The 24,516-nt window shown below is 51.1% G+C and overlaps 1 protein-coding gene across 1 annotated transcript in view; it reads left to right on the forward strand.

Moving 5' to 3' along the window:
* The first annotated feature begins 12,705 nt into the window (after positions 1-12,705).
* The window catches only part of EPHX2 (epoxide hydrolase 2), a 574,957-nt gene continuing 563,146 nt past the window's right edge, over positions 12,706-24,516 (forward strand). Inside the window, exon 1 of the mRNA XM_085613110.1 lies at positions 12,706-12,885. Coding sequence (XP_085469236.1) covers positions 12,773-12,885 — 113 coding nt within the window. The 5' untranslated portion in view covers positions 12,706-12,772. The remainder of the gene's footprint in view (positions 12,886-24,516) is intronic.

Here is a 24,516-nt window from a genome sequence, read left to right on the forward strand (position 1 = left end):
CAGCCTTTTACATGGCTGGCTGGCCGGTACAGGCGGGCGGGCGCGCGCCCCTGGGGCTGCAGGTGTCACAGACCCGCCCACAGGGGCGGTGGAGAGTCCCCGCCACCATCTTATTGTTGCCAGATTAAGGAGCTGTTCATTTAACCGAGACACATGCTATCCCCTCTTCACCTGCATAACTTAGTAGAACTACCCAGCTCCGACAACGATAAAAAATGACGGCAGTGGCCGGTTGCAAAAAAAAAAATTTGACGGAAAAAACACGTTTTGAAACTGTGCAACGTCATATTTTCATATGTAATGTACATTACTTTTGAGTAGATACTTTGAGCCCATAACTTTCCAGTCAGCCTTAATTGGCGCCTGTCACTTTGCATTCCCAAAGTTTGGGAATACCCTGGAGCCAGGATGGCTACCTTACCCAGTTCAGGTTTATTAGCATTCATGAATACTTTAGGCAGCACAAGAACACTTTTTAAAGTGTTTTCCTGATGTGTGCTTGTTGGAGCCGGCCTCGTGGCGTGGTCCTGTTCCCCCTCGCTAAGCCGCACGAGGTCCCATGCACCTCGGGGCTCCTCCATTTTGGATTATACGTGACTCTACGTAACTACCTACGTGACCCCGCTCCACCCGGCCTCGGTCCCAGCGAGGCCCGACATCGAGGTGCCAACCCCTGGCCCGGGGGATACCACGTGAACCCTTCCCACTCCCGGCGGAGGGCAGTATCGATGGGACCCCCAACCGTCCTTCCACACCTAGGTGCGATCGCCCCACAGCTCTCTGGGGCCTGGCGCCTCTCCTGCTGGGCGTCTGGCCGCTCCCTACCCGGCCTCTCCGCCCCCCCGGGCGCAAGGGTCCGGACATCAAAGGGCTCCAGTCCTACATCTGGGGCGACCCGACAACAAGACAACAGTTGTATCCTGGAGTCAAGAGCCCTGCTGATCGGATCGCGGCTGACCCTACGGAAGAAGACTCATCCTGAACCCACACTCTGAGCCCTGCTGACGACGTCGCGGCTCCACCGTGCTTAAAGACCTTCACAAACCTTTGGGGCCCTGCTGACGCTGTCGCGGCCCGACCTTGTTGAAACTTACCATCAGAGCCCAGCTGACCTCGTCGCGGCTTGACCGAAGCGGACCTACCACCGGAGCCCTGCTGACTGTGTCGCGGCTCGACCCAAGCGGAACTACCACCCGAGCCCTGCAGACGCCGTCGCGGCTCTCCCCGTCCAAAACCGCTCTGAGACCAGCACTCAAGGTCTGGCGCAGAGCCTTCCCGTACCTGGCTGGTACTAAGACTGTCCCGCTACCTATCCCTCCAAAGACATTGAGACTCTTACTGGATCCCTCGATCCCACTGTAAATATTGAACGTACTACTATTGATAAAGAACCAAGCTAAGCAACTGATACGGAGTCCTGTGTGGTGGTATTACTGGGCCTAGTACGATCATAGGAGAAGGACCTCCCCTAGGGGGCTTCTCAGCGGCGCTCGGCTATAACTTTGCGGTAGGAAGGTGCCCCGGAGTAGTCTCCCCGACTCCCCGGTGGTCCTCCCTCCAACATTTGGTGGCCAGCGACGGGATCCGAGCCAGACACAATCGTACAGGCAAGTAACGCACCCACTACCTAACCAGACGGAAAAAGAAAAGGGAACCATGGACGGCCAAGAAGCAACCGTGGCCGCAACCTTCCAGCCGGAAAGGCTGGAAGAATACACCCACAAAGAACTGAAACAATTCTGCAAGGACAAAGGGATCCCAACCACAGGATTGGGCACCAAGGAAGAAATGCAGAAAGCCCTGAAAGCCTGGGCAGAACCCGAGACCACTCCACCCCGAGCCGAAGGGACCTCGGCCCGGGACGGGAACCTTCCGACCCCAACCCCGACAGATGGGGGGCGAAACGTCCCAGAAGCCAGCCTTTCCCACGAAGAAATGCGAGAACGGGAGAGGGTCCGGACACACGAAATGGACCTCGCCCGACTCCGGCTGGACGGTGAGCTCATACTGGCGGAGAAGAAAATAGCCTTGGAGCAACTGCGGCTGCAAGAGGAAATCGAAGAAAAGAAACGGCATCGGGAACTAGAGGAGAGACGGCTAACCCCGAGCACGAGAGGAGCCTCAAGGAACTTGAACTAAAATCCAAAACGGGGGAGACCAGCACCCCCGGATCCCGGGACGCTCTGCCACTGACCGAGCCAAAGGTTCATATCCCCAAGGATGTCGTCAAGGAGTACTATAAAAATGATGACATCCAGCAATGGTTCCGAGCATACGAAGTAGCCATGACCTCCCATCGGGTACCCCGGAAGGATTGGTGTGCCGGCCTATGGGGGAGGTTCCTCAGCGAGGGCCGGGATACCCTGCTGCAACTCCCCGACGCGGTGATGACATCATACGACCACATGAAAGAAGCCCTACTCACACGCTACGGACTATCAGCCGAGATGTACCGGCAGCGCTTCTGGGACTGCAAGAAGCTCCCCGGTACCACGTGGGTCGAATACGTGGACTTCTTCAGCCGAGCCTTTGAAGGATGGATAAAAGGGAGCATGGTCACCTCGTACAATGAACTGTTCGACCTCATTGCCTGGGAGCACCTCGCCAACAACTGCTTTGTTGAACTAAGGCAACACCTCCTGGACAGTAAACTGACCGAGGCCCGGAAGCTCGCCGCCGAAGCCGACCGATGGGTCAACACCCGGGTCCCCCGGAACCCCGTGGGGGACTACCAACGGAGTACCACGGGACCTCCCCGCCAGCGATTCGGAGGAGGGGGGTCCCACCGCAGTCGAGAATTCCCGGCCGGGCCGCCCAGAAGCCCGCCACGAGGCCAAGCCAACAACCACACGTCCCCGACCCTGGGCCGAAGGGGGACCCCTATCGCACGGCCTGGACCCCGACCGACAGTGACCTGCTTCGGCTGCCAGCAGACCGGCCACTATGCGAGCGACCCGGCCTGCCCCGTGAACAGACGGAACGGGACCGCTGGGCCCCCTCCCCGGCAAATAGCCGCCGCAGCCCTGGGGGAAGGAGAGGACGAGGAGGAAAACCACGACGGCGGGTCCCCCGAGTGGGAACCAGCTGCCATGTCGCTCGTATGCCTGGGCTCCCGAGAAATGGTGCCCCGAGCTGCCATCCCAAGCAACACCCAGAAGTACCAGCAGTGGGTCACCATCAATGGACGACGGGCCGAAGCCCTCCGGGACACTGGGGCCAGTGTGACCGCTGTCTGCTGCCACCTGGTGACCCCCGAACAAATCCTGCCACATGTCCTATGCCCTGTCCGGACCGCGGACAACACCGAGAGCATGTGCCGGATGGCCAGGATCCCCTTCGAGTGGGAAGGAGTGTCCGGCACCCTAAAAGTAACTGTCCGCGACGACGCCCCAGTGGACTGCCTCCTGGGGAATGACCTAGAGAGCTCCCCCTGGGCCCAGGTGGAACGCCGAGAGCATCTGGGGATGCTAGGGCTGCCCGAGTGGGCCTGCGCCACCACCCGGTCCATGACCGCCCAACCAGCCGCTGCCGCGGCCCCCGACAAGCCGACGGGCCCCGAACTACCACCCTCCTCCGGCACGGAGGAACCTGACGATGAGGCCGGGCCATCCGAACTTTCTCCCGACGAGGCCGCCTCCCTCAGCGAGATCCCCGAGCTGGCCCAGTGGTTGCACGACGGGGGCCCCACCCGCGAACAATTCCAGCAAGAGCAGAAGGCCTGCCCGTCCCTCGAGGGGGCCCGACAGCAAGCGGCCGCCCAGGCCTCGGGGGACCCCACGGGAACCCACTGTATCTATTGGGACAATGACTTATTGTATAGCGAGCAGAAAATCGCCGAACTGGGGGCCGGCCGGGTGTTGGTGGTCCCCCTCCGATTCCGAGAGTTCCTCCTGAACCTGGCGCATGACGTGCCCCTCGCCGGACACCTCGGGCGGGACAAAACTTACAGCCGCCTAGTGACCCATTTCTATTGGCCCCGAATGAGGAGAGACGTGGACCACCACTGCCGGTCCTGCCCGACCTGCCAGGCTAGCGGGAAGACTGGGGGTCGAGTTAAAGCCCCCCTCCAACCATTTCCAGCCGTCCACACCCCGTTCGAACGAGTGGGGATCGACATCGTGGGGCCCCTCGACCCCCGAACCGCCCTGGGACACCGCTTCATCCTGGTACTGGTCGACCACGCCACCCGATACCCCGAGGCCATCCCACTCCGCACCGTGACAGCTCCAGTGGTGGGCCGGGCCCTGATGGGCATCTTCTCCAGGGTGGGGTTCCCCCGAGAAGTGGTGAGCGACAGGGGTACGAACTTTATTTCAAAGTACATGAGATCTCTCTGGCAACAATGTGGGGTCACCTACAAATTCACCACCCCTTACCACCCCCAGGGGAACGGACTGGTCGAGCGGTTCAACAGAACCCTGAAGGGGATGATCAAGGGCCTGGAAGAGCCCCTGAGGAGGAGATGGGATGTCCTGCTGCCCTGCCTCCTGTTCGCCTATCGAGAGGTACCACAGAAATCCCTGGGCTTCAGCCCCTTCGAACTATTGTATGGGCACCCCGTCCGAGGGCCCCTCAGCCTGGTCAAGGAGGGCTGGGAGGCGCACGTCCAAGATGCCGCCCCCCCGACGTCTACCGGTACCTCCTGACCCTGCGGAACCAGACTCGGAAGTTCCGGGCCCTGGCAGAAGCCAACCTCGAAGCCAGCCAAGAAGACATGAAACGCTGGTATGACGAAAATGCCTCAACCATCGAGTTCGAGCCGGGCCAGCAAGTCTGGGTCATGTCACCCATGGACCCCTGCGCCCTGCAGGACAAGTGGACCGGGCCCTTCAAGGTAGTTAAGAGGAAGAGCCCCGTCACGTACCTGGTCGACATGGAGTCCCCGAGGAACCCCCTCCGGGTCCTGCACGCCAACAGGCTCAAGCCCCACTTTGCCCGAACTGAACTAAGCCTGCTGCTGGCTACCGACGATGGGGGCGAAAGCGACTCCGAGCCCCTACCAGACCGCCTGGGGTCCTTGGGCCAAGACGGCTCCTTGGAGGGCGTCCGCCTCTCCGCCACCCTGACACCAGAACAGCGCCATGACTGCCAGAAGCTGCTGCAACCCTTCGCTGCCCTCTTCTCTCTCACGCCCGGGGTGACCCCCTGGTGCGTCCACGACGTGGATACTGGGGACAGCCCCCCTGTGCGACACCGCGCCTACAGAGTACCTGACTGAGTCCGAGCCTGCATACAGACTGAGGTCTCCAAGATGCTCGCCCTCGGAGTCATCGAGCCATCAGACAGCCCGTGGGCCAGCCCGGTGGTCTTGGTGCCGAAGGCCGCCGCCCCCGGCACTGCCCCGGAACTCAGATTTTGTGTAGATTACCGGGGCCTGAACGCAGTCACCAAGACCGATGCCCACCCCTTGCCCCGGGCAGACGAGCTGATCGATCGCTTAGGGGCCGCCCGCTACCTAAGCACCTTTGATCTCACCGCTGGGTACTGGCAGATCAAGCTCACTCCCGGCGCCCAGGAACGATCCGCCTTTTCCACCCCCGATGGGCACTACCACTTTCGGGTAATGCCCTTCAGTATGAAGAATGCCCCAGCGACCTTTCAGAGGCTGGTGAACAAGGTCCTGGCCGGGCTAGAAGCCTTCAGCGCAGCCTACCTCGACGACATTGCAGTCTTCAGCGACCACTGGGCCGCGCAACTAGGACACCTCGGGGAAGTCCTGGCCGCTCTCCAAAGAGCCGGGCTCACAATTAAGGCCAGCAAATGCCAGATCGGTCAAGGATCTGTGACCTATCTGGGCCACCAGGTGGGGAGTGGCCAGGTGGCGCCCCTCCAGTTAAAGGTCGATGCCATCCAGGCGTGGGAGCCCCCGCAACCCAAACCGCGGTCCGGGCCTTCTTAGGCCTCACAGGCTACTACCGACGATTCATCAAGGATTATGGCAGCATTGTGGGCCCCCTTACGGAGCTCACTTCCAAGAAACAGCCCAAGGCGGTGCACTGGACGCCCCGCTGTCAGACCGCTTTTGAAGCCCTCAAGGCGGCCATGTGCGCTGCCCCTGTGCTACAGGCCCCTGACTACAGCAAGGAATTTGTGGTTCAGACCGATGCCTCGGAGTACGGGGTCGGGGCGGTCCTCTCCCAGATGGACGCCGAGGGCCTCGACCGACCTGTGGCCTTTACCAGCCGCCGACTGCTGCCACGAGAACAGAGGTGGAGCACCATCGAGCGAGAGGCCTTCGCTGTGGTATGGGCTCTCAAGAATCTCCGGCCCTACCTTTTCGGCACGCACTTCAGGGTCCAAACTGACCACCGGCCCTTGCGGTGGCTCATGCAAATGCGGGGCGAGAACCCCAAGTTGTTGCGATGGTCCATCTCGCTGCAAGGGATGGACTTCACCGTGGAACACCGGCCCGGCAACGACCACGCCAATGCTGACGGCCTGTCCAGATTCTTCCGCCTCGGCGAGGAGAACCCCCAAGGAGATGGGTGACTCTCCCTGCCTTCATCTGGGGGGGACGCGTGTTGGAGCCGGCCTCGTGGCGTGGTCCTGTTCCCCCTCGCTAAGCCGCACGAGGTCCCATGCACCTCGGGGCTCCTCCATTTTGGATTATACGTGACTCTACGTAACCACCTACGTGACCCCGCTCCACCCGGCCTCGGTCCCAGCGAGGCCCGACATCGAGGCGCCAACCCCTGGCCCGGGGGATACCACGTGAACCCTTCCCACTCCCGGCGGAGGGCAGTATCGATGGGACCCCCAACCGTCCTTCCACACCTAGGTGCGATCGCCCCACAGCTCTCTGGGGCCTGGCGCCTCTCCTGCTGGGCGTCTGGCCGCTCCCTACCCGGCCTCTCCGCCCCCCCCGGGCGCAAGGGTGCGGACATCAAAGGGCTCCAGTCCTATATCTGGGGCGACCCAACAACAAGACAACAGTTGTATCCTGGAGTCAAGAGCCCTGCTGATCGGATCGCGGCTGACCCTACGGAAGAAGACTCATCCTGAACCCACACTCTGAGCCCTGCTGACGACATCGCGGCTCCACCGTGCTTAAAGACCTTCACGAACCTTTGGGGCCCTGCTGACGCTGTCGCGGCCCGACCTTGTTGAAACTTACCATCAGAGCCCAGCTGACCTCGTCGCGGCTCGACCGAAGCGGACCTACCACCGGAGCCCTGCTGACTGTGTCGCGGCTCGACCCAAGCGGAACTACCACCCGAGCCCTGCAGACGCCGTCGCGGCTCTCCCCGTCCGAGCCGCTCTGAGACCAGCACTCAAGGTCTGGCGCAGAGCCTTCCCGTACCTGGCTGGTACTAAGACTGTCCCGCTACCCTATCCCTCCAAAGACATTGAGACTCTTACTGGATCCCTCGATCCCACTGTAAATATTGAACGTACTACTATTGATAAAGAACCAAGCTAAGCAACTGATACGGAGTCCTGTGTGGTGGTATTACTGGGCCTAGTACGATCATAGGAGAAGGACCTCCCCTAGGGGGCTTCTCGGCGGCGCTCGGCTATAACTTTGCGGTAGGAAGGTGCCCCGGAGTAGTCTCCCCGACTCCCCGGTGGTCCTCCCTCCAACAGTGCTTCGTTTTAACTCCGTAATAAAAGCAGGGGAAATACTGGTATTGGCTGATTTTTTTTTTAACCTTCTATATACACCACCCAAAAACACAGGTTAAACCATAAACCAGAACCTAAAATATTTTTTTAAAAAGCTTTGGCCTAGCCAATAGGTATCGCTTTTGGGACCTTATACGTATTTAGTTATGCAACAGTTGTAGTTGTTGCACCAAGGATATGGTGCTGCATAACTAAATACGTATAAGGTCCCAAAAGCGAGACCTATTGGCTATGCCAATGCTTCTTTTTTTTGGGTTAGGCACGGGGGGATTAAATGATTTGCCCAGAATCACAGGATGTTCAGCTACATTGCCGAGCCTCGAACCCTGTTCCCCAGATTCGAGGTCGACAGCCCTAGCCATTAGGCCAACTCCTCTCCTTGACATTCTGTTTTTCCTCTAACCTTCTCTTCCCCTTCCCTTCTGTCTCCTCTCCTACCCTTTTGTACCGTCCTTGCCCATCTGTCACTCCCTTTGCCTGCCTGTTTCTTCCCAACCTTTCTGTCTTTACCCGAGCCTGTTTCTCCCCTACCCTGCTGTCTGTCCACTTGCCCTGCTGCCTCTACCCCTGCCCTTCTGTTTCTCTCCTTGACCTTCTGTTTCTCCCTGAATGAATGAATTTGCATTTCTAAATCACATGGCTACCAGAAGACCTCCCAGCGCTAGGAGCAGAGTCATCATAGAACTACAGCCGGTCTTCATGGAAACAGAAAAGTTTTAAGAAGTTTTCGAAAGGGCAAATAGATATCCTCAAGACGAATATGATTAGGTAGCTGGTTCCACAATTTCGCAGCATTGTAGGAGAACAGGCGTCCACCACTTCGGGACCTTTTTATCTTGGGAACTACTGCAAGATGCTTATTCCCGGAACACAAGGACCTATTGGGACGGTAGGAAGAGATGATAGACCGGAGAATAGGTGGACCCTTGGAAGACATAGTCTTATGGACGATACAAAATGCTTTAAACTGAACTCTTTCCGTGACCGGAAGCCAATGGAGGGTGGCGATAGACGGCCTTGCAGATTATCCTCCCTTTGCACTTGTTTTTCTCATCCTCGGTTTCTTCCACCTGTCCCCGTCCCCTCACACCTACTCTCTTTTCTCAATACCCTGTTATTTTTTATCCCTCCCACCCTTCTGACTGTAACCCCTGACTTTCTGCCTCTATTACCATCTCTCTTTTCTCTGCCCTTCCTGCTTCCTTCCTTGAGCTCTACACTCTTTCATACCACTTGCATTTTCTCTCCCTTCACTTCTATATTTCTGCACTGCTCTTCTCATCTACCCTTATTTGACTTTTTCGTCCTCTCTTTTTCCTCGCCTCCTTCTCTCTACCTCCTTTCTGCACTTTCTTATTCTCTTCACAACGCCCAGTATTGCTCTTTGCCTTCTATATTCGATCTTCATTGTCACCTTATACCCATGCCTTTTTCCAGGTAACAGCTGCTATGCTTTCATTCTCTGCCCCATTGTAATGTGTTACTATGTAGTCTTGGATGGTTGTTCAGTACCAAAATCTCAAGACAAGGCATTGCTTTAGCCCATCAGTCTCATCCATAGGCCTCGTTCACTTAATCCTTAAAGCATGCATGTGACATCCCCTCCAACACTTACGTATGTGGCAAGCCCAGCTGCGAGCCTAGGCAAGCCTGGCCACATGATCATCACCGATTCCTTTGGGTCTGAGCAGACTTTCAAGGAAACCCATAAACCCATTGTTGCCGTTAAAAATAACGCGTTACAACAAACAAATGATGGACGGAATGCTGACAATGCAGACATTCTCCCCCAGTCAAGAGATCTGGGTTAAATCCATCGTTCTTTTGCCCACTACGCCACCCCAGTTCAGACATGGCCATATGCAAATCAGTCTTGACCCTGTGCCTCATGGGAACAGTCCAGCCCGAACTGCCAAGCCATGTCTTCCCTGGACCGGAATCAAGCATCCTAGGACCGGTTTCTGGCTATCAGCCGTCATCAGCCAGGATAGCTTGACTCCAGTGGCGTAGTGAGCACGGGTCCCACGTCTGGGAATACCCATCCCACTTAGGGCGAAAAGCGTTACAACAAACAAATGATGGACGGAATGCTGACAATGCAGACATTCTCCCCCAGTCAAGAGATCTGGGTTAAATCCATCGTTCTTTTGACCACTACGCCACCCCAGTTCAGACATGGCCATATGCAAATCAGTCTTGACCCTGTGCCTCATGGGAACAGTCCAGCCCGAACTGCCAAGCCATGTCTTCCCTGGACCGGAATCAAGCATCCTAGGACCGGTTTCTGGCTATCAGCCGTCATCAGCCAGGATAGCTTGACTCCAGTGGCGTAGTGAGCACGGGTCCCACGTCTGGGAATACCCATCCCACTTAGGGCGAAAAGCGTTACAACAAACAAATGATGGACGGAATGCTGACAATGCAGACATTCTCCCCCAGTCAAGAGATTTGGGTTAAATCCATCGTTCTTTTGCCCACTACGCCACCCTAGTTCAGACATGGCCATATGCAAATCAGTCTTGACCCTGTGCCTCATGGGAACAGTCCAGCCCGAACTGCCAAGCCATGTCTTCTCTGGACCGGAATCAAGCATCCTAGGACCGGTTTCTGGCTATCAGCCGTCATCAGCCAGGATAGCTTGACTCCAGTGGCGTAGTGAGCACGGGTCCCACGTCTGGGAATACCCATCCCACTTAGGGCGAAAAGCGTTACAACAAACAAATGATGGACGGAATGCTGACAATGCAGACATTCTCTCCCAGTCAAGAGATCTGGGTTAAATCCATCGTTCTTTTGCCCACTACGCCACCCCAGTTCAGACATGGCCACATGCAAATCAGTCTTGACCCTGTGCCTCATGGGAACAGTCCAGCCCGAACTGCCAAGCCATGTCTTCCCTGGACCAGAATCAAGCATCCTAGGACCGGTTTCTGGCTATCAGCCGTCATCAGCCAGGATAGCTTGACTCCAGTGGCGTAGTGAGCACGGGTCCCACGTCTGGGAATACCCATCCCACTTAGGGCGAAAAGCGTTACAACAAACAAATGATGGATGGAATGCTGACAATGCAGACATTCTCCCCCAGTCAAGAGATCTGGGTTAAATCCATCGTTCTTTTGCCCACTACGCCACCCCAGTTCAGACATGGCCATATGCAAATCAGTCTTGACCCTGTGCCTCATGGGAACAGTCCAGCCCGAACTGCCAAGCCATGTCTTCCCTGGACCGGAATCAAGCATCCTAGGACCGGTTTCTGGCTATCAGCCGTCATCAGCCAGGATAGCTTGACTCCAGTGGCGTAGTGAGCACGGGTCCCACGTCTGGGAATACCCATCCCACTTAGGGCGAAAAGCGTTACAACAAAATAATGCAGCATCTCATTTTTTAGGTCTTGCCTAGACAGTGTCTTTTCTAGACATTTTGTTTGCAGTCAGTGAACTTAAAGCCCACCCACTACTTTTCATTTGTGTTCGAAGTCACTTTTAAATGCTTGCTTTTAGGTGGTCAGCATCTGCGAGATGTCCTCCTTTTTGTTTTTAAACCCTCCCAAGGACAATCCCCCAATTATTTACTCTTCAACAGCTTTGTTTGTTGGAGCTGCTTTTTAGGGTCGAGCTTTCGTGAGCAGCATGTGCTTTCGCTTGAGAGAGACTATTGTGTACATTAAGGGCATTCCAGCTCGTCCCCCTGCTTACAGTTCATGTTGCTTGTTTTTTTTTTAAACTGGGTTTTTTTCCTTCATGCACTCATCTTCCCTCTTAAACATTATATGACCCCAGAGGTGCCTCTTGCACCAGTATCAAAGATGATGCATTAAACAACTCAACCAAACGACAGAGCATCTGAGTTGCAGCGCAGCAAGGTTAAAGGCCATTGGCAAAGCCAGTATGTTCGAAAGGCGAGACCTGTTGGCGTTGCCAATGGTTGTTGGTAAATAGCAACCGTTTTTGAAGGGTTAGTTAGTGCTGGCCCTGAAGTGCCTCAGTCTGAACATGCTTCTCTTGTACTGTGAAGCAAAGGCAGACAGAGAACGAAGAAACAGAATGTTTCATCATTGTGCTTGAAAGAAATGTAAATGTACGCAACTGGTTATGCAGCAAATCTGAAGGCTACTTGGGAGAAAGTGTATGTATGTGAGGCTTCATTTTGAGAAAAACAATATTATTTTTAGGGGTAATGTTGTGCCTGAGTGGGCCAATCTGGAAAAAACGTTTATGGCTTGCAACTAGGTACAGTTTGAGCATTATTAAATGTTTTTAAATCACGTGTTTTATCTGAAACAATCTCTGCACATTTTGCCCATCTTATACTGAGTAACGCCGTTTTAAAATAATAATGTACTTATTCACAGTGCTTACAATTGCAGGCTGGGGCCTCGCAGCACTATGAATACACATCCTTATTCCGCTCTGCGCCAACCAGGATTCAGTCCTGTGGCTTTTTAATGCATTTCAACTGCTACGTATGTAATAATAATGTCCGCGGAACAAAAAAAACTCCTCCAACATGTGCTTTCTAAAACCTGCGGGCGCCAACTGAACTGCAGCAGTCTCCTGTTCGATCACGCTAATAATGTGTCAACATATCACCTGTTGGGACTTCCACATTTAACCATTCGGAAACATACCTAGTACATACAGAAGTATCCTGATCCCTCAGAGCTTAGCGCTGCCACCAGGGTGTGAGGTCGGCACGTGATTGCGCCCGCTGGCAGCTGCCCAGATCTGACCCATCCCACTCATGTTGCCCAGCAGCCCAATTCTGTAACGCCTCTGGCTGCGCGACTGCCCACGCTGCCCGGGATTCACAGGGGAAGGGAGGTGGGTGGAGTAACGGCCTTGGTTCCGGGAGGGACTGATTTTTGCCACGCCTATCCAATCCATCCCACCCCTCGGACCCACTGACCCCGCCCCTGTCACTAACTCTGGCCACGCCCTCTACGTGGCCATAACCATATGGCACCACCTCTTGAACTTTGGCCACACCGCCTACCCATACAACCTGTTTTTGTCAACTCCTCCCAGGTCCGTGGCCCCGCCCTTGTGCCCTGGCTCCTCCCTCTCTCCTGGTGTCATATACACTCGTCTGTGGTTCTACCCTGCCCCAGTGTACTTTGCACTCTGTTGGTGGAAGCGGCGTGCGCTGCACAATGGCTGCTCTCAAGAGGGGTGCCGTTGTCTTTGATCTGGGTGGGGTGCTGATGCTGCGCCCCGGGTTGCTTGCCACTCCACAGAGCGAGGAGCAGGCCCTGAGCCACTTCAGGTAAGGTCTGGAGTGGATTGATGCAACATGCCAAAGGAGTAATGAAAGTATGCCAAAGAGCCTTTAAATAACAGAACGACTCATGGCTGGCATGGTCATCTGTAGAACGCTATACAAATCCTGATAGCTATGGTGACCTGTCATGAGTGTGACAGGTAAACACCGTGGTCCACAGAGCCCTGTCCTGACCTGACCCCAAAGGTGACATCAGCAGACAACCCCTCCCCACCAGAGGAATGCACTTCTTCCCGAATACCTGATACTTCTGACCCACAAACATAGGAGATGCGTTTTCCAGTGTCTAAGCAACTTCAAGTTGCTTTCTGGGATTTGTATTTTTCATAATAAGTAAAGTGTTGTTAACTATAAAGCTAGAATAAGCTGACTCTGTGATATCAAACTGGGCCTCATGGCAGCAATATAGAGAGTGCCGTCTCACACTGAGGTAGGACAATGCCACTCCAGCGGACTCAACCAAATAAAGGTAGACGTTTACAGGACACATTCACCGGTTACGATTCAAGGTTAAAAAGAGCCAGGGGTATACACCAAAGACGTTCCTTTATTATAGGGTACCCCTGGTATGGGTTAAAATCAGAATTGTGGTCTAAAGGTAGAACATGATGGCACACCTAACCACTCTAAGCTACCAACATGTTTCGACCTACTCTTGGTGCCAAAAAGTTGTCAAAAGCTCTTCGTCAGGGTCAAAGAACTTCCTATCTATGTTGCAGATGTGTTACATGCAGTTTGAGGACTGTATTGGTTAAAATGACCACATCCACCTCTTGATGAATGTGTGACTACAGAGGACATGCTCCCCTTTCCGATACATGAAGCTTTTAGTTTTGAATAAAGTCTGATTAATGTCAGAATGGACGTCCCGCTGGTAATAGTGCTTGGTCTCAGTCTATCTGCATGTAACGCATGTGGAACATAGATAGGAAATTATTTGCCTCTGAGCAGTGCTTAATTTGTAAAATATTAAGTGCAGGTGCTCAAATTTTTATAGGAAGCCACACCCACTTCCCCTGGCTCCATCTACTCCATCCACTGGCTCAACCTACTTCTCAATGTGCTCCGTCCACACCCACATCTGGCACTGCAATGCAATACCTGATCTGAATTTCAGCCAGCAAGCCTTCCCAAAGTAAGGTTTTGATAGTAGCCCCACTTCCTCGAGAAAATAGAGTTTTGAAATAAAGTTAGATCACAAAGCGCATTTGAAGTACAATTTTGGCATACATGTTCTAATAGTAATGCACTGAAAGAGAATACATGAAATATTCCAGTACTCTATGTGCCGATTTGGGGAGATGAGAATACTGGGTTATATCCTGGTCCCTCTATCATAGCAGTCAGCCTGAGCCTGTGCATTTCCCCCGTTCTTGCACAACTAGATGACCACGGGTGGCGTGTTAGGCCTACCGTAAATCTTTCAAATTGCTCATCTCCCGTTCTAATAATGTGAGTTTTGTTCTTTTGGTGCCAAATAGTTTATTACATGTTATTCTTTTTCTACATTGGTGTGGAATATTTCTTGTGTTGTGTTTTCAAATAATATGTGTGTGCTGCATAAATACTTAACACATTGCCTGTAATTTAAGCCAGCATGCTTTTGTGCCAAGCTATCAGAGGGTTAAGCACAATTAAATTAGTATGTTTTAAGGTTAACCCTGACAGGGATTGTGACTGTTGTTTCTAAAGGGCTCACAGCCTCCCCCCTCAATCAACAACCCAATTTCGCACCACAGTCCTTTGACTTTCATTTTGTGCATACACTGCACCACGATTTGGGTGTGACTGTGATCAGTCCCACCAGGGAAAGTCAAACACCCTCTTTTACAAAGCAGAGAAAAACATCAGAGCGAGGAGAATGGACAGGATAGAAAGAAGGTACTGCTGAGAAGAGAGGGGCATATGAGAGGGAGGGGAGAAAAGAAAGCAATACAGAGAACAAAGCAGACGGGGGGAGTGAGAAAGCAGGTGTCGCTGAGGAGAGTGGGGGCAAAAGTAGCAAAAGGGATGAGAGCAGAAGGTTTGTAGGCAAGAGGTGTGGGAGAAAGAGGGAGAGCAATGCCTGCTGAGCAAAGAATGTCCAGGCAGGAAGGGATTGGAGAGAGTGAGGTCAGGCTCTGCTGGGGAGAGACGGAGTAGTGTGAAAGGCTGAGAGAGCAGGCATTGCTGGGGAGGGACTGGAAATCAGTGAAGGCCGGACTCTCACACTGGGGCAGGCATTGCACCTTCCCTGCCCTCCCCCTTCTCATCCTGAGCTATCGAAAGAGGGAGTCACCAAAGTATTGAATATTAAACAGGTTTTTCCTTGTTTCATTGTCTTTTCTGTGTCAAAATGTATAATTGGTCACACCTTAAATTCACATCATGACAACATTTCTCTGTGCTCCCAGCCATTTGAGAAAATAGTTTCCATTGGACTATAGCATCGCCTCTCTAATCAGCTACCCTGCCCTTCCTCGTCCACATGTTTCCTGCTGCCCTTTGTCTTCCTCGGTTCCTGCTGTCTCTTGCTCTGCATGCAGAGTTCACAGAAGTGTTTGTTTGTCTGTATTGGCGGACAGATTACCACATAAATGCGAGTGTTGCCCTTAGACACCATTTAACATCATCACACCAATTGCCTTTTCAGCAATCATCAGTGGGCGGGGCGCCTGCAGATCAAATTGTTGCAGGAGAGCCGGTGAATGTTAAAGTTCACAAAGCGAAGCCCACTCACACCTTGTAGCTCGAGGTAAAGTGGGCTTTTTGTGTGCTGAATATGTTACACACGTCCTCTAGGCACAAGGTTGTATTTCCATGCATGTACGTAGTGTAGGAACCTAGGTATCAAACAGCAGTGAGATGTGATGCACTGCTTATCAGCACCCAGTGTTGAAGTCGTGTTTGTGCACCCCTCGTTTTATTTGCTTGCTTTTTGACATATAAGGACTTCGTAGCAAAGCCTCTGATGCACAACAAAATGATTTGAAAATGAACCAAATCATTCGTTTTCGCATTAAAGAGGCCTCTTGGCACAAAAAGAGCACGGTATTTTCTGGAGAGGATAAAAGAAATGCAAGAAAATAAAATGGAAGTTAAAGGCATGTATGGAACTTTTTTAAAAGATTATTTTGCTTGACACTGTTCTATTTTCTTCTGCATTTCATCTAATGTTTTGTATGTGCAATCATAAATTAAAATATTGCTATTGGGGAAGTGAGCAGCGAGGGCACGCACGGAGAGAGGAGACAGGCAGTGAAAAAACTGGAATCTCTCAACCATACTAGAATAATCTTCAGATGACACTCACCTTAAACTCAACACATGCCCGTTTCTCGCTATGACCTTTCAGAACTCCCAACGCCCAGGACGGAACAAACTGTTTGCATCGTTTCAACCCTTATCTCTGCACACTGTGGTTTCACAGTGACTGCAGCTCGTGTACGCTACGCACTTTTATTTCTCTCAACCACGTCCATGTCCTGAACTTTCTCTGCCTGCCTCCCCCACGCCAGCTCAGCCATCAGCCCGCTCTCAATCACCTATATTCAATGGAGTTTGGAAATGAGGACGTGCCTTGGGGAAAGGCAGACGTGCACTGCTGACATCACTAACGTGATGCAGTCATTGTGCCTGGACCCGGGTGGTTCAGCCCATGCAGACATACACAGACAGGCATCGGGACCGAAGAACAAGAACACCATTTACATTTCATTTTAATTTTTAGTGGACACAACGCCCAGAGAGGGAAAATTCAATAGACCCGGCCCTGCAAAATAAGTTCCGGTGCTGAGCACCGGCACAAATTAAGCACTGCCTCTGAGGAAGATCTTTTGACCAATCTCTGGAACAAGTTCTGGTTTCTTATCCAGTAGCGCTAGCAGGGCGGAAGTCAGGTGTACACAGAGGTGGACGCCGTCCACCCACTATTTTCACAGGTTGGACATCGTCCACCCTGTCAAGAAGCTGGGCCCCATTGAAAAATATGCTGAACCCATTACGGGGTAATTTTCAAACACAGGGACACATTCAGCAGTGCCTGCACGTTGTCTGCTTTCAATTCACAACAATTTGCAGGTGGGGAGGGGGCTTTCTTATTTCAGATTCCAGCTGGGCCCAATACAAAGGCCGAATCTGAGGGGTCATCAGGCCATCAGGACTCCTTTTGTTCGAGTCACCTCGCTGGGAGCGGTCTGGAGCCTCACATCTAGATGCAAATGCCGTGAAGGGGAAGCAAAGGTTCACTCCTTGTTAGCACTTCACACATACTTGAGAGAGGCATGCTTTTAACGTTGTTCAGTCCCTGTATATGAAATATTCATGCACTGTAAGAAAGTTAAATGCTTGGTCTTTCTCAGTATTTACACAAAGTAAATAGCATGCTTACTACCCTTGATGAGGTTTTAAAATAATTTAAATACTGCATTATTTTCTTTTATAGCACTACTCGTCCCAATGCAGGGTGTCAGAGGGCTTTACATCACACAAGCACATTACATATGCAATATATCATATCAATGTGTAAATCAATGTGCAGGATATGCATACATAAAACAGTGGGGGGTTACAAGGTGTAGAAGTCACATCATCCTTCATAGCACACTGTGCTAAATTAACAGGATTACAATGCAACTGCAAGTAACAATGATCTTTGTTTAAAATAGTTACCCACTTAACTATCTACATAAAATAAAATCTGTAAACTGCATGTTACATGATGCGCTTTGCAGTAGACACATTAACCTTCTATGCTACTTTAAGAGTCAAAACTGGGGCTGGACAAAACACAGATCTTTCTAGCAAGTGCATTAACCTCCTGAGTTGTCTTACCATTATTATTCACTCAGATTTACTGGGAGAACACAGATCTCTGCAGCAGGTGCCTTAACCCCATAAGATATTTTAGAAATTCATCTATTGCAAACAATTAAGCAGAACAGATTTACTGTCAGTTTTCTCCTTGTTGCCAATTTCTTTGTGGCAAAGTTTCTAAAAATCTATTTAGAGATTTACAGTGCCACACAAATCCCGTTTGTGTGTCTTTCTAAAAAAACAAACAAACAAAAAAAAACGAACGCAAGGCAGCACATTTCGCTGCCTTGTGTTACCTTATTTCAGGTAGGCATCACATGGTTGGTGCTTAGGGGTTCCCATGCAAACCCATATTTACAAAGAATTGTGAACATAAGTTTACACCACACTTAGGAGTCTACCTGAGGCTGGCATAACAAGGAGATACATCTTAATTTCTCCTTGTTATTTTCTCTTTGCACGTATGCCGCATCTGCAGCACACGTACAAAGAGGAAATAACCTCATAGAATAAAGCTTTGTAAAACAATAAATAAATATATGCAAGGCCGCCATAGCGCTGTTTTGCTTTACCATGCTTCAAGTAGGCATTACATGGGTCGTCCATTGGCGTTCCTGTACATCCACCCGTGTTTTTTGTGTAGAAGTAATCTACACAGTGGCTTTGCAAAAAACACACACACTAAAAAACATAACACAAGGCAGTGTATTGCGCTGCCTTGCGTTACCATGCGCCAGGTAGGCATTACATGGGTGGTGCATTGTTGTTTTCCTACACCCCCCATGTATTTTGTGCTCAAATTATATAAACAGTCTTGTAAAGGCAGGCACACTAGCTTTCTTTGGATCATCTCTCAAGTTCCACTTCTCTTTAAAAGGATCAAGTCTTTTCCCTATTTATGTGAGGCAGCATTCCAGCTAGGCCCCATTTGTGAGTTCAAGTCTTAGAAGTTTGATGATGGTATTGAGAAAGTCAGATTGCCCGCACGCTGTAGTATGTCATTCAGAGCAAGCCCAGTATTGTAGGCCCAGTATTCAGTCTTACCCGCTCTCGCTGGAGTGGAGGTTCAGAGGGTCCTACCATGCTTTGCAGCTCGGCAGTGATTAGAAGACTGGATGCCATGGTAGAGGCAGCAGGTCTTGGGTCCTCCCGGATTGTTGGGTAGTTGAATTGTTGCTCTTCCTCCGCGGGTAATGGCTCGTTTAATCTTCTAAGCTTCACATTGCTCCATGGGCGACAGCCTTCTCACTGCACCATACCCCCTGCCCCAGGTATACAGGGTTTGTGACAGTGCACATAGGAAAACGGCCCCTTCAGGCCACAGCATTGCACAGAGCGATGGCCCTCTTCTCGATAGAGCAATGCACCAGGGCGACAGCCCTCAATCATCACTGTGCCCTCCACCTGGCAAACGGAGGTCATTGGCAGCACACAGGGTTTCTGACTTCACTTTGCTCAGTACATTCACTTAACGGACATCTCTTTATTTCTCCTATTTCCCATTAAAGGTCAATGTTTAGCCTTTAATTCTTGGTGCATGAGGTTAGAGTGGGGCCGGGAGGCAGAAGCCACATGAAAATAACTGTCAAATGCATCCTATATGTGGCCTAGATTCTAATTACTATATTCCAAGAAGGAGGGAGTGAGAAGTGATACAGGGTTCACTAACTTTCCCAAACACCTAACCATAAAAAAACAACAGGTGGAAGGTGGAGGTGAAATCTTTAAGGGGAGTCACAATGGACCCATATCCCTTAACAAACCTCCTGTAGTACCCAGTCGAGTCCAAGAAAGCTCTGACCTGATTCTGGATAGTGGGAGCAACCCAGTGTTTGATTGTCTGGATTTTGCTCTCCGGTGCTTGAACTTGGCCTCCACCTACCAGGTGACATAAGTATACAACCTTACTCTGCCCTATCTGGCACGTTGTGGCCTGGATAGTGAGGCCTGCCATTTGCAGAACATTTCTGAGGTAGACCAGATGATCCTCCTAGGTGGAACTAAAGACAGCAATATAATCTAGATAATCTGCACTACAGGCTTCCAGACCTGTAGTGTAGGAGTTTGTTTACCAGCCTCAGAAATGAGGCAGGTGCATTTTTTCAGACCAAAAGGCATTACAATGAATTGATAATGTCCATTAGGGGTGGAACATGCTGTTTCTGGCTTGGCATCCTCAGAGATTCGGATTTGCTTGTAGCCAGCAGTCATGTCAAATGTACTCGCATACTTGGCTGAGGCCAGAGTATCAACCAGCCCTAGGGATTGCCCTAGAAATTGGATGGGCATCAGTCCTAGTTACTGCATTGAAGCCCCTGTAGTCCACATAAAACCTAATCTCTCTCTTACCATCTTTGGTGTGAAGTTTTAGTACCAGGTGTACTGGACTAGCCCAAAGGCTATCTGAAGGATCAATGACTTTAACTCCAGCATCTTTTGGACCTCAGTCCTGATGCATTCTCTGACATGGTCAGACTGTCTGTAAATTGTGTTCTTCACAGGCAGACTGTCAACTGTGTCCGTTGCATGGGTACACCAGGTGGTTTGACAGGGAGTCCGAGAAAACATGTGGGAAAACTGATTGAGGACTTTCCTTTAATCAGCTTGCTGTTGGTCAGTGAGGCTGCCTGCCAAGGCTACTCCACCAGCTGACCCATCAGCAGGGTCCCGAGAGAGGAGATCAGGGAGAGGGTCACTTTTTTCTTCCTCGTCCTCATCAGTAGCCATGAGCAGGCTGATGTCAGCCTTGTCAACAAAAGGCTTTAGGCGGTTCATATGAAGTACCCTGTTGCGACTTCTAGGAGTACCTATGTCAACCAAATAGGTGACCTCCCCTTTGTTCTCAAGAATGGTGTGGGGGGCACTCCATTTGTCCTATAGAGCTGCTGGGGCCACAGGCTCCAACACCCACACTTTCTGTCCTGACTGGTAAACAGCCAGTACAGCCATTTGGTCATACCAAGCTTTCTGAAGTTCCTGGCTGGCCTCAAGGTTTTTGCTGGTCTTCTTCAAGTACTCAGTTATATGTGCACTCAGGCCAAGGACATAGTCCACAATATCCTGTTTATGAGGTTTGAGATGCTGCCCCCAGCCCTCCTTAAGCAGACACAATGAACCCCTAACTGGATGTCCAAACAGGAGTTCAAATGGGCTGTAGCCAACCTCCTTCTGTGGAACCTCTCTGTAGGCAAAGAGAAGGCAGGGTAGTTAGACATCCCATTTTTGCTTAAGCTTTTCTAGGAGCCCCATGATCATACCCTTAAGGGTCTTGTTGAACCTTTTAACAAACCCATTGCACTGTGGATGGTAGGGCGTGGTAAACTTGTATTTTACATCACACTCTTTCCACATTGCAGTGATATAACTAGACATGAAGTTTGTACCTCTGTCTGTTAAAACCTCCTTAGAAAAACCCACTCTGGAAAAGACTCCCCGAAGGGCCCTAGCCACCACAGGAGCTGTAGTGGTCCTAAGGAGAATAGCTTCTGGATACCTAATGGCATGGTCCACCTCCACTAGGTTGTAACGATGTTCAGAGGCTGTTGGAGAGTTTAAGGGGCCAACAATCTTTATCCCTGCCCGCTCAAAGGGAACCCCAACCACTGGAAGTGGAATTAAGGGGGCCTTTGTAGTGCCACCTGACTTACCACTGGCTTGGCAAGTGACACAGGAGTGACAAAACACATTGGCGTCTTCATACATATGGGGCCAGAGAAAACGAGGGACGAGCCTGTCCCAAGTCTTGCTTTGCCCAAGATGTCCTGGAAGGGGGATGTCGTGCCAGGGACAGAAGAAAACCCCTGAACCTCTGAGTTATTACCAACCTCCTGGTGGCACCAGGCTTGGGGTATCTACATTCAAAGAACAAGAAGCCCATCTTCCCAATAGAAACTATAGGACCCACTGACATTCCCTGCTTCCTCAGCAGCAGCTTGCTGTCAGAGCTGTTCAAGAGAGGGGCAGGATTTCTGCTCCAAACTCAAGTCTGACCTGGAAGGGTCCCCTGGCCCCAAGAATTCTGCCTGGGCAGGCCCAAGTTCCTATGGGACAGTTCCTTCACAGGGACTGAGGTCATCTCCCTCAGGAGATGACTCTAACTGAGAGTTTGGGAGGAGGTTATATCTTTACCCTTCCTGCTCCTTCTCTTCGGAGCCAGCTGGTCCAGTTTTTTAAGGATCCAGTGTTCCCTCAGTGCTTAACTGTTTGACCTAAGCCTTGATGACAGCAAATGCACTGGTAGAGATTCCCTTCATCACTGCATGTGTACTGAACTCCACTTCAGACCAGGCTGAAGTTTCTAGATCATTCCCCAACAGACAATCTACAGGTAGGTATTGAGAAACTACAACTCTTTCAGGGCCAGATGCCCATCCCCAACTAAGATTCACAACTGCCAAGGAGTGATCAGTCATGTCATTTCTAGCGTTGGTCACTTGGTACAGATGACCAAGTATGATCTGTTCAGGGGAAACAAGTTTCTCTGTCACCATTTGTGACACTGTCCCCTGTGTCCCTGTAAGCCATAGATTTATTTTCCTTTAATCAAAGGCTGTTGCCTGTACCTGCCCAAGTTAGTAGGACTCACTAGTACAGTGGCAAGATCCATGCCACTGTCACAGACGAGGACAACCTGAGTGGGAGTTCTGCCTAGGCCAGAACCCACTTGAGAACCCAAGGTGAACCCAACGAATCCCTTGGGAGCTTTACTACCACTTGTACTGGTGCTAGGGAGAGCAGTTGCCTTATGGGCAGTCAGAGTAGCTTCCTTGGTGCTGGCCTTAGGAAAATTAGCATCCCTTGGACTCTGGCCTTTTTCCTTGCACAGGTAACACCAAGGTTTCTTTTTCGAGTTGTTGGAGTTTTGGGACTCACCTCCAGAGGCAGGTTTTTGGGGACCTTGAGAAGACTCCTTTTTATCTTCTCCCTCCTTTCTCTTGGATATTAGAAGAATCTTGCTTCTTCTGGTCACCTCCCCCACCATGCTTTTTCTGCTTAACCCTGGTGCAGACCCATTTGCCGGCCTTCTTTCCAAATTCTTCAGATGCAAGGCATTCCTCCTTAGCTAGGGTTACTTGATTTTGGAAACTAAAATGCGGAACATTTCACAAAAATAAAAGGAGGGCTACAATTTTACACCAACTGAAGCACAGAGAATGACTGTGCTCCTCATCAAAGAAACAGACAAACAAGTCCCTGAGGGAATACATCAATTGTAAGTTTTAAACCCTACGGCACTTGTTAGTTGACTCCTTCGTGGTTGAAGAAAGAAGTTGGGCAACGCACGCTTCAAAGGCTTGTGTGGCTAACTGGCAGAACAGATTGGGTATGGCTCAGTGGATGCCTGTGTAGCAACCCTGGTGCTTTTAGCAGTTGTGTCTGTCGTCGGAGCTGATACAGCAAGAAAATTGCAGCCTTCTTCTGGGTCATGCAGGAGAAGTTGCTCCCCTTTTCAGGGTTGATGCAGACAAATCACACTGGAAGGTAGTTGTAACCCTTTTCTGAGTCTGTGTGCTCTGGGCGGTTGCAGGGCCGGCTTTAGCGCTGGTGGTGCGTGGTGCAACAATCATATTTGGCGCCCCAAACCCCCTTGACTGCCTCCTTGGATTCTCTCACTACCACCGGGCATAAGTGCCCCTCATCTCTCCAATCATAAGTTATTGCAGTCCCCCTGAGGTTGCACCCCCTTCACAGCTCAGCGCTCAGTGTGGCCGCACCAGTCGCACTGCCCTCAAGCCGGCCCTGGGCGGTTGCAGCCATGTAGGTCAATCAGCTCTCCCATAGCAGCTTTTCCTGGCATTGGTGGCAGCAGTGCTCCCCAGGGGTTCTCGACAGGAACCATAAAAAGAGTCCGGGGGTCTTATGTGCAGCATGTGCCACACTGGAGGCTCTCTCAGGCAGCCCTCTCTTTATGGCCATTCCCCATCCTCTTCCTACAGGGCCATATAAATGCCACAGTAGCAACCCCTAGACCCAAATGGACAGGGGGTTCAAATAATTACCTTCATTTGTGTCCACAAAGGATACAATATTACAAGAAATAAAATATTTCACTATACCAACACTGTATTTTAATTACAGTGCCTATAACAGTGATGCCCAAGTATAGAGACTAAAAAAAAGAATGCTGTTATGGAAACATTTGTAGTTTAGACATAGTATGTAATCAATAATTGAAACATAACCAGTAATAAAAAAAGGACTTTTTAGGTTGAGCCTGGGCAGCGCATGCTCTGTGAGGCATGTTGTATTAGAGTATGGACTTGAAGCCCCGCCCACTCTCCACCCATATTTTTCATTGGCTTTTGTCATTGTCCTTCGTAAATGCTAGCTTCTGATTCATTAATTGACTTGTTAGTCCCTCCTTAGTACCATCTTTTCTTCATTTGTAACCTTTCATGAGGACTGGTCCTTTTACCTCTGTTACACAGTAGGGGTTATTTAGTCTGTAAGCACTATTTTCTTTAATGAGTTTCTACAGGCATGACAGCTGCTCTCTCTCTCCTTGGCTAAATCTCCCGCCCTCACTGCTTGCCACCCCAACCACCTCTCCGAGGTATGTATTTTTTTTTTTTCTTCTTTTAATTTCTCTTCCCCAACCTGGCCACATTGTTTTTCTTTCTTCTAAATTTATATTAAGTGATTTGAGGTTGAGCCGATGCTGAGGCTCGAACACTGGTCCCAGCTCCTGAGTCTGTAGCTCTGACCGCTGAGCCATATCCTCTCCCTCTGGGTCCAGCACAATATTACATATATGTGCTTGTGTTTTTTAAAGTGACCCATGCGGGGCAAGCTGCGTGTAAAGAAATGGGCGTGGTCGACATT

The sequence above is a fragment of the Triturus cristatus genome, chromosome 6, assembly GCF_964204655.1.
Source record: "Triturus cristatus chromosome 6, aTriCri1.1, whole genome shotgun sequence".
Taxonomy (NCBI): Eukaryota; Metazoa; Chordata; class Amphibia; order Caudata; family Salamandridae; genus Triturus; species Triturus cristatus.